This window comes from Odontesthes bonariensis, chromosome 24, assembly GCF_027942865.1.
Source record: "Odontesthes bonariensis isolate fOdoBon6 chromosome 24, fOdoBon6.hap1, whole genome shotgun sequence".
Taxonomy (NCBI): domain Eukaryota; kingdom Metazoa; phylum Chordata; class Actinopteri; order Atheriniformes; family Atherinopsidae; genus Odontesthes; species Odontesthes bonariensis.
In genome coordinates, this window is record NC_134529.1 from 7,679,971 (window position 1) to 7,689,370 (window position 9,400).

General features: G+C 40.2%; 1 protein-coding gene across 1 annotated transcript; it reads right to left on the bottom strand.

The window, feature by feature from the left end:
• Positions 1-1,144: 1,144 nt before the first annotated feature.
• hadhb (hydroxyacyl-CoA dehydrogenase trifunctional multienzyme complex subunit beta) lies at positions 1,145-9,053 on the bottom strand. The gene is made up of 16 exons (XM_075459293.1): positions 8,969-9,053; positions 7,812-7,884; positions 7,552-7,593; positions 7,120-7,216; positions 6,872-6,916; positions 5,614-5,713; positions 5,379-5,466; positions 4,797-4,984; positions 4,528-4,708; positions 3,942-4,063; positions 3,564-3,643; positions 3,418-3,465; positions 3,206-3,293; positions 2,868-2,942; positions 1,719-1,883; positions 1,145-1,547 (listed from the first exon to the last, which is right to left on the bottom strand). The coding sequence occupies exons 2-16, from the start codon at positions 7,876-7,878 to the stop codon at positions 1,512-1,514; spliced, it is 1,422 nt and encodes a 473-aa protein (XP_075315408.1). The 5' UTR covers positions 7,879-7,884; positions 8,969-9,053; the 3' UTR covers positions 1,145-1,511.
• Positions 9,054-9,400: the final 347 nt, after the last annotated feature.

Sequence of the window (9,400 nt, forward strand, 5' to 3'; positions counted from 1 at the left end):
GTTTTTGAAGCTTTATAAACACAAAACCCTTTCTGTCTATCTCCCTGCTATTTACATTTGAGCTGCAGCTTTGCCTTGGCTGTAAAACATTGGTTTTATTCCCTCTGCCTGTAGCTCGTGTGACAGGTTTGGCTGCATTAATCAGCCCCTCCCGCAAGGAGTCAAGGATTTCTTAAACTGGAAGAATTAAATCTTTAAATACATTTTAAACGAATGTGTCTGACTGAAGTTATGTTAACAAGCCCGCCAACCTGAGAGGTGTGTATGTAGAGCAGAGATTCCCCAGTGAGCGCTGAGGGGATCTCACACACCAAAGCAGGAAAGAGGCAATGTGTTGATATAAATTTACCCATCTGCTGTCAATTAGACAAACCTTTTAGCGGGCGTAGAAGTTCGTTTTTTTTCCACAGTAAGAGCACTCAGATATCAGGATGACACCAGTGCAACCTGAACTTTTAAGTCATCTGCCAGTCATACTCCCAATTTTCCATATTCATGTTGTTTTAAATCACCAGGAAGCCCGAACACATCTCTTTACCTCCTCATTAACATCAGTCGTCTCGTCAGATGCAGACAGCATTATTCAACATCAATTAAGCGCAGAAGAATGCAAAGCAGGTCTGCTGCTGACACATCTCGGCATGGGGACTGGATGCAAATGCAAAAAATAATAATAATAATAATAATGATAAAAAAAGATGAATAACAAGAATTTGGCAAAGCACATTTTGGAGGATGTTTGGACTTTTAAAAAGCCAAGTCTATACCCCCTCTCCCTAAAATGTGTTTTTATGTACAACACAAAGCCTTCTGTTCGTTGAACATGTTCCTGAAGTTTCCACCCCTGCTGAATAAAACATGGATCATCAACATTGTTTGAAGATGTCCATGCATCAAGCCCTTTCATCTGTAAAGATATAGTATGCTGCAATGTTACTGCATGTACACAAACAATAATCTTTGTCTTATTACTGGAAATATAACCATCAAACATTGCAAGTGAATGCAGGGATCCATTTGGTGTGAGCACCTCTATAAAAGTAGAAGTTTTGTCACTTTGCTGGTTTGGAGCATTCACTTTTATACCAGAACATTTTTAAAACACAATGTGCAATGTGACAGTAACAGATGATACAAACCCGTGTTTAGCATAACTCAATTTAATTCCAACTTTTCGTAAGAAAAACATATTACAGCATATATAAACATCAGGATCAATGTGGCTCCTTTGAGCGTTTAAACTTTGCTATGTTACATTAGACTCAGAGACAATGCTGACCACAAAAGTCCACAAAACGAAGCAAACGTTCCTCCACAACATTCTGCGTAATTCAACAGCCTCCAAGCAAAGTTTAATTTACACATGACTCTTCAACACATTCACTTACTGTGTCCAACCACGGTCGGATCAAGGCAAAGTGGTGCTAGTATGTACACTGCAGTCTCTGTATGTTAGCGAGTGTGTGGTTAGCAGTCACAATCAAGATGAAGATTGAATTAAAGAGCCCCTGTTAATGGGGATAGGCCTCAATCACCATGGCATGACCCTGGAAAACACAAGGGAAGAAGAGAAAAATGGGAAACGTGGAAGAAATATTTTCCTGGTGACAAAGGAAGCAATTTCCCAAAAGTTTTAAGATCTGAGCCGGTTGTATCAAAGCACTTCTATATGTCAAATTAAAAATGACTGAAACGAGAAAAGGTCAATCCACTCTTACCTGTCCTCCTGCTGCACAAGCTGCCACCAGTCCATACTGCCCCCCCTCCTTCTTCAGCCGATGTGCCACTGTGGTCACCAGCCTGCAGCCTGTGGCACCGAATGGGTGGCCCAAAGACAGGGAACCTCCCCACAGGTTGAACTTCTCCATGGGAGGAGTCCCAACCTGCACACACAATAACAATGAGGTCAGGGCTTATATGTTCAAGGTGAAATCAAAACTCAGACATCAGGCAGGAGTTAAAAGTACGTGTTTCAAGCTTCAAAAGGATCCTTTCTCGTTCCATTCTTATGGGGTGCCGTCTTGTGTTGCTGCATTGAATTCTGGGTCTGCTGCTTTAATTTGTTAGCTTGAACTGGGATGGAAAGTTTAATAGAAAATTTTTCAGGCACCAGCCTATCAAAATTGCCTGACGGATATCTGATCTTGAGACTGAGTGTCCCTAGAATTCCAAACATTAGACCTCGCCACTGTCAAGCATGTGCGTCCTGCATGTGTTACGCTGTTTTTAAGGCCAAAAGTGGAGTGTTTTACAAGTTTTTCAAATGTGGGTATATCTCCAAAAACAAGCAGATTAAATCCTTTCCCACTGCCTGTAGCAGAGTGCTTATGCTCATTGTATTCACAACCTGTCCAGGAACTGTCACTAACTTCCAGTAGACAAGCCTGCAAATACGCCAACATGAAGGGGTGGCATTACACTGCATTCCACAAACTGCGTTAGACAAAGACTTTCTGAGGTAATCACACTAGTTTAGACTTCTTGACTGGACTATGGACGTCCAGAGAGAGTGAGAGTGAGCTGCCAACTGTCTTGCTAGCATGCAATCTCCTCCCTTTTTTCCAGCTAGTTGTTGCCCTCAGTTTCAGAGCCTTAACATGAGACGTTACAGTCGGTAGATTTGTGGCTCTCCACAGAAAGTGAGCTGTGCCCACTCTCGCTCGAAATCAGATAAAAACAAACCCCATGAATACTTTAGAGTCATTTGATGCAGGACAGAGCTGACCTGTGACCAGTGGAAAAAAAAGCTTAGATATTTATTATATAATAATCTTTACCAAAAATGTACTCAGCACGCTTTGCTTTCAACAATCCATGTGTGCTGCATGGATCTACTCCTCTAACAAATGACTATTGACATTCTTTACCTTTGATTTTCTTCCCATGTACGTCTGCGCAAACCAATCCGAGTCCATAGCCTTAAGATTTGCCATTATCTGACCCTGGAAAACACACACAAACATATATAAATAAAGTTACCATAGAAACCAGACGGAAAATTGATTCCCCCCCGATGCAACAGAACATGCAGTATATCTGTCAAATTTTACTGCAGCATGAGAGTAACGTGTCTAAATGAGTGCAAACTGTGGCAGTATGGCAGGCACAGAAACTGAAGGACTAGAATCGCATTGGAGACGGACTGAAAATTGATAAACCCATCAAGCTTACACAGCTTTTCCGAAAATCTATTGTAAGAACTTACTGCAAATGCCTCGTGAAACTCAAACACGTCAATGTCACTCATGGACAAGCCGGCCCGTTCCAGGACTTTAGGTGAAGCGTACGTTGGCCTGAAAACAAGAGAATGCTTATTTTTTCCATTCCCATCAACAACAAATGGTAAACACAGCTCCAAATGTTGCAAAGGAACACTTCTCTTTGGGACATTTGTGAGAGTAAGAACGAGGGACTCACCCCAAAAGCAGCTGATCTTTGGGGTCCTGAGACACATAGACAAAGTCTCTGCAAGGGTGACAATATTATGGAGATGAGCACATCATCTGAAACAGTATTATTGGGGAAATTAAGGCTGTTCCTCCTCCCAGAGGAAGTTCAGATACCTGAGGTAAGCTTTCGGCTTGTAACCCATGGCCAAAGCCTTCTCCTCAGACATGACAAGCACTGCAGAGGCACCGTCGGTCTGAGAACACACACCCACAAACAAGCAATTCAGTTACAGTCAGGGACGTTTAAGGTCGGGCCGAGCAACAGTTTCTACAATATCTAAGAAAATCATACAATTATCTTCTAAACCATAACGTCAGTGATTAAGATGGCTGGAAAAAAACTACAAAGCCGATCAAATAAAAAGGCCACCCTGGATTTCATTTCTAACTATTTTGCTTTGTTCATCATTCAGAGACAGGTGCTATCCATGCTGAAAGGGTTTTGATCCAAGAAGGCACTGAGTAACTGTAGAGCTGAAAGTGTGTGTTTACCAGGAAAGAGGAGTTGGCAGCAGTGACTGTGCCATGCGGCTTAACGAAGGCGGCCTTAAGTTTGCCCATTTGCTCCATGGATGAGGGACGTATGCCATTGTCCTTTGATACAATATCACGGCCTGGGGGAAGAAATATACATACGGTTTATGAGTTAAACAATGACAAAAAAAGAACAATAACCTTTGCCCTTTACCTGTCAATTTACATCAAATTGTAGTTTTTTTTTCTAGTCTGAATCAAAATCTGTTTGTTGTGTCTGAACTATTATTTGGGACAAATGGCTTGTTAGAGAAATGACTAGGACTAACCCAAGGTCACACTTTGCACACATTTTTATGCTCATAATAGCATCAAAGATTGTGCTATCTAAATCCGATCAATCAATAAATCTACAAATAATCTTTCGCTACTCATTTTGAGCTGTACAATGTCAGAAAAACACAAGTCAAAGCTTCATAGTTTGAAAACGAGGCTTTGAATCGTCTTGTTTTGTTCGTTTGACATTTAAAATTGGAACAATATCCAGTGTACCATCTTCCATTGTTAAAAAAACATGGAAACACCAAACAAATCAAGTGTTTACCTGGCACTTTAAAGGAAATGACATCCTCCAGGAGTCCATCGTCCTGAGCCTTTTTGGCCAGAGTGTGCGATCGCAGAGCAAACTCGTCCTGCTCCACTCTGGAGACCCCAAAGGCAGCGGCCAGGCGATCCGCACTGTGGCCCATGGTTTCTGCTGTGGAGAACTCAGCCACAGCAGGAAGCTACACACGTGAGAAGAACATCGTGCATCATGTCACAGATAACAGAACAGAACTGTGAATTGACTTCACACTTTAAGAGAGTGTGTACCTCTGGGGAGAGGTGAGCTAGCCGGATGCTGCCAATCAAACCGAGCTTCTGGCCGACGGTTTTTGCCTTGTTGAGGGACAGCATGGTCTTCCTCATCTTACGGCTGTGACGGATCGGAACGTCGGACATGAACTCCACCCCACCTGCCACAACGGAATCACACTGGCCTGCAGCAATCAGCCCAACAGCTGGACAAAAGAGTGGGTAAGACAAATTAAGCCAAACAAAGACGGGGACAACAAATAGCTAAAGTTATACCACTCTGTTTTTTTCTGTACTGTTCTTAATGCAGAGTGGGTGCCACTTATAATTAGATGGGCACACACATGGACCTTGTTTCCTGCCAAGATCGGCCTTCATTATTCCCGTGTCATTGTCCTAAAACATCTTTAATAGTTTTCTTTTCATCACTCAACCCCAAACTGTGCCCATATTGTTCTGATCTAATATTTCAGTCCTAAACTCAGTTAGCATGCTTGTTTTGTTTTTCACATTCATTTCACAAACCCTCCACAGCAGCACCAGTATACATGAAAAAGTATTACTGGAGCCACCGTGTGGAGAAATTTCTGCCAGACGTACCTGAGGTCATGGCCTGGTTGGAGGAGATGCAGGCCATGGTGACGGTGTGAGATGGAATCTTGTCAGAGAAGCCTGCCCCTAATGATGCCTGAACATAAAAAAGTGGAGATATATTATACTCAGAGGTCATCTGCTGTCACCATGTTTGGCATAATAATAATAATAATAATAAGAAGAAAAATGCCCCTTTGGTTAAGATTACAGGGCAGCACGTAAAGTTTATGTAGACACGTACCTCTCGGGCCACATTGCTGGTTTTGACTTCCTGAATGACTGTTCCATATATGATGTAGTCTACTACATCTTTGGGTAAACTTGTCCTGTTCAGTAGTCCTCTAGACAAACACGGTTTTAATCAAATCAAATCAAATCAAATTTATTTATATAGCACATTTCATGTACAAACAGTTCAAAGTGCTTTACATAAAATAAAAGCATTGCAGCAGGGAGTGCAAGAAGCATTAAAAATACATAAAAGAATATAAAAAGAAACAAATAAAATCATTTAAATGAATTTAAAAACAGGCAACAGTCTAGATAAGTTAAAAGATATTTCATGCATAGACACATGAGAACAGAAATGTCTTTAACCTGGATTTAAAAATGTCTACATTTGCTGAAAGTTTAATCTCCACTGGCAGTTTGTTCCACTTGTTAGCAGCATAACAGCTAAATGCTGCTTCTCCATGTTTAGTCTGGACTCTGGACTGAACCAGCTGACCTGAGTCCTTGGATCTAAGAGCTCTGCTGGGTTTATATTCTCTGAACATATCACAGATGTATTTTGGGCCTAAACCGTTCTGGGATTTATAAACCATCAGCAGGCTTTTAAAATCTATTCTGTGACTGACTGGAAGCCAGTGTAAAGATATTAAAACTGGTGTGATGTGTTCAGATCTCTTAGTCCGGGTTAAAACTCTAGCAGCAGCGTTCTGGATGAGCTTTTTAAGAAAAAAGATGAAACAGAATTAAATAAAGAACTAAAGAGGTTCCCAAGCAAATGTATTATTTGGAAGGGTCACAAGTAAAGTGATCTAAACTTGAATGATCCTTCACAGCTCTGACATGTCATTGGCTCCAGTGGTGCCTTATCTCTCCTCTGCCTAAACAGACATTATTCAGCTGATTCAATACAAATTTCCCAAATCTAATATTGCACAGAACTGTAGTTGCACATGTAACTGTACTGTTGTACTTTCACTTATGTCAGTCTCTCCTTACTTCACACTTCTAATAGTTAAATGCTGCACTGAAAATGTTGTAATTTACATGTAAAAGTATCGAACTGTCTCCTGAAAATAGACAATAACCTCTGTCGTTATGACAACGAGTGACACCGACACCACTGGCGTTAGTATACAGTGCAATTAAATGCTCATGTCATTGCTGTTCCCCACTATGCACGCAAACTTTTCCTTTCTTTTCTCTAAGAACAAACTGAATGAAGGCTTTAACAGTGTTACAACACAGACACAACACAACCACGCACTTACTGCAGAGCTGCTCTGGCCAGGTCATGGGGCATTAGGTCAGCATATCTGTATTAAAAAAACAAAAAAAACATTTCACATTCAAGCCTCAGAGTCATTTGACAAGAGGCTTTCATTGACAATTCAACAGCTATATTGAAAGAGTTCATTTTCCTGAGTGTGCTCAGAGTTCTCATCATAACATCAGAACTGTATGGAGGCCACAAGCTTCAGCAGACACACTCAGCCATGAGAAGACAGTAAAAACGTACGTGGTTCCAGACAGCAGAAAAGGCGTTCGAACACCTTCAACCAGAACAATATTCTTCACGCCAGGTCGAGACAGTGTTTTCTTGCTCTTCGTCTGAGCTGAAAGAAAATGAGCATCATGATGGGCTGGTGAACCCCGACAGACAGTAAGAGTGTTTTATCCATAATCTTAACATTTACTAAAGGAAGTCGTTCTATTTTGGTCTAGTCTAATAGATTCAATTTAGTGTCATCTATGAAGCGCAAATTCACAACAAGAAGTAACCTCATGGCATCTTTCTTAGAGAAAACCCAAGCAATTCATATTTTTAGCAAGCAAGTGGTGAAAGCCTCTTTTAATCATTACTTTTTCATTTAAAAATGGGAGCTTAAGTTGTTCAGCTCACAATTTAAACAATGTAATATACCAAAGGCTAAGTATTACAGCAGCTTACCCAGAGCCTGAAGCTGTGTTGTCGTACTGAGAGAGCGTGCACCTGTGAGACACAGAACATTTTTGCTTATTGGCATCAGTTAAAAAACACCACATTTTTATTCCCCCTATCATCTCAAAACAGATGAAAGTGTTGTAGCAGGATGAAAGCCTGTGGGGCAAATGCTCATATTCTAGGATTGAACATCAACGAATATTGTGCAAATATGTTGTGCAGGTTTGCAGGAACAATAAACGCTGCAGAGAAATCAGGAAACTTACCAAACCGTGCTGCCCAGGAAGGGCTGACAGTGCAGCTCCGCATTGTGCTCAGTAACATGGAAGCCATTATGTTCTAGATGGAAAGAAATTGTTACTGCAAAATTATCGTTAAGGTTTTCATTTAAAAGAATCATGTATAACATTTTTTTTTTTTTTTTAAGTTTAAGCCATATGCTACTATATTCCAGTACAGGGGCCTGTTTTACAATGTTTAATATCCCAGGACTTCTTCAAAGAACGCTCGGAAATGTGGAAATCTCGACTTTCTGAGAGTGTATTTATTTAAAGGGACTTTTCTATGTCACTCCTGAAACTAAATAACTCATGGGAACAACGCGTGTTGTCATGACTATAAGGCAACACTGTCAGGTAATAATAAGATCTGCCTCTGTAGGTAAAAGGTCAGTTGTATTTCACACTTGTGCCTCCAAAGTCTGAACCACACTGAACTGCCACCTTGGAGCTCCAGGGCTTTTTTGATTCTTCATCAATCCGTTGCTACATGACAATGCAAATGGGTTTATTCATATTAACAATGCAATGGGTTACTTGTATTCATCTTAAAATAGTACCTGCAATGTAATAAAACAGAGCAGGTAGTGTAAAAATGCAAACACGATGTTAGCTTACATGTCGTAGAAACACGTACATTAACTAATTACAAACTCACGGATCTTTAACATTACTTTGCTGATTATTTGCCCCTAATAATGATCTTTTTATATCTTAAAATATACATGATTTTAAGTGTTATTATGCGAGTCAATATGACATATTCCTGACGGTCACCCTGCCCTACCCCCCCAAACCGGCTCTGACCCTTCACCTAGATTCCTCTCATGGAGAATGACAGACACAGAAATACAATATCACGGGACTCAAACAGGATCATAATTAACAACAGACTGATAAGCTATTTTATTGACTAAAAAAACATTTAAACCAAATCAAAAACAACTTTAAACATACCATTTAAAAGACAAAACGTTAAAGCTAAAGGCTTCACGCAAGCTAGGAGACATGGATACAGCTGCCTGTTCACTTAAGTTCAATTAGAAGCAAGACTTGAGATTACAAAAACGTGTTTGCAGAGCACGTAACATGTATTTTCTCTCTTTAACTTTATGTTGAAAAGTTTCAGTAGCGTTCCAGCTTACCTTTACTTGTGCTATGTCTTTGCCACCACTGCTTCCCTGTCAGAAGAACGGTCAGGCTCTCAAGGACTACAAAACCCGCTGCAAAGGACCCATATCTGTGACTAACGTGACTAACAATGTGCCTGAAAGAAATTTTCAAAATTAATATTGACATTCCTGCTTGTACACAAGAAATAATTTGATTTCTGATTTTGATTATTACAAAATTGTGTTTCTTAATAAAAAAGGATAAATATTAAAATAAATAGTTACAGATAATGACACTTTAGACTAAGGCAGTTTTTAGTATTACTAAATAGTCGTTAGGTTTGCCTTGGCACAACAACTAATATTACCCTCTTACGCCCTCTAACTGTCAAAAAAAGTATTTAATATGCGCAGTGTGTTGGCATGACTCTAAATAGATACTTACTGGCTTTATTTTCTTTCATT

What these genes read in the sequence shown, in the direction of transcription:
- hadhb (XM_075459293.1), bottom strand. Translation starts at nt 7,878, where the DNA reads ATGGCTTCCATGTTACTGAGCACAATGCGGAGCTGCACTGTCAGCCCT. An exon ending in TTCCTGGGCAGCACGGTTTG is followed by an intron (nt 7,594 to 7,811) that starts GTAAGTTTCCTG and finishes TGTGTCTCACAG; the next exon opens with GTGCACGCTCTCTCAGTACG. An exon ending in CTTGTGCAGCAGGAGGACAG is followed by an intron (nt 1,548 to 1,718) that starts GTAAGAGTGGAT and finishes TGTGTTTTCCAG; the next exon opens with GGTCATGCCATGGTGATTGA.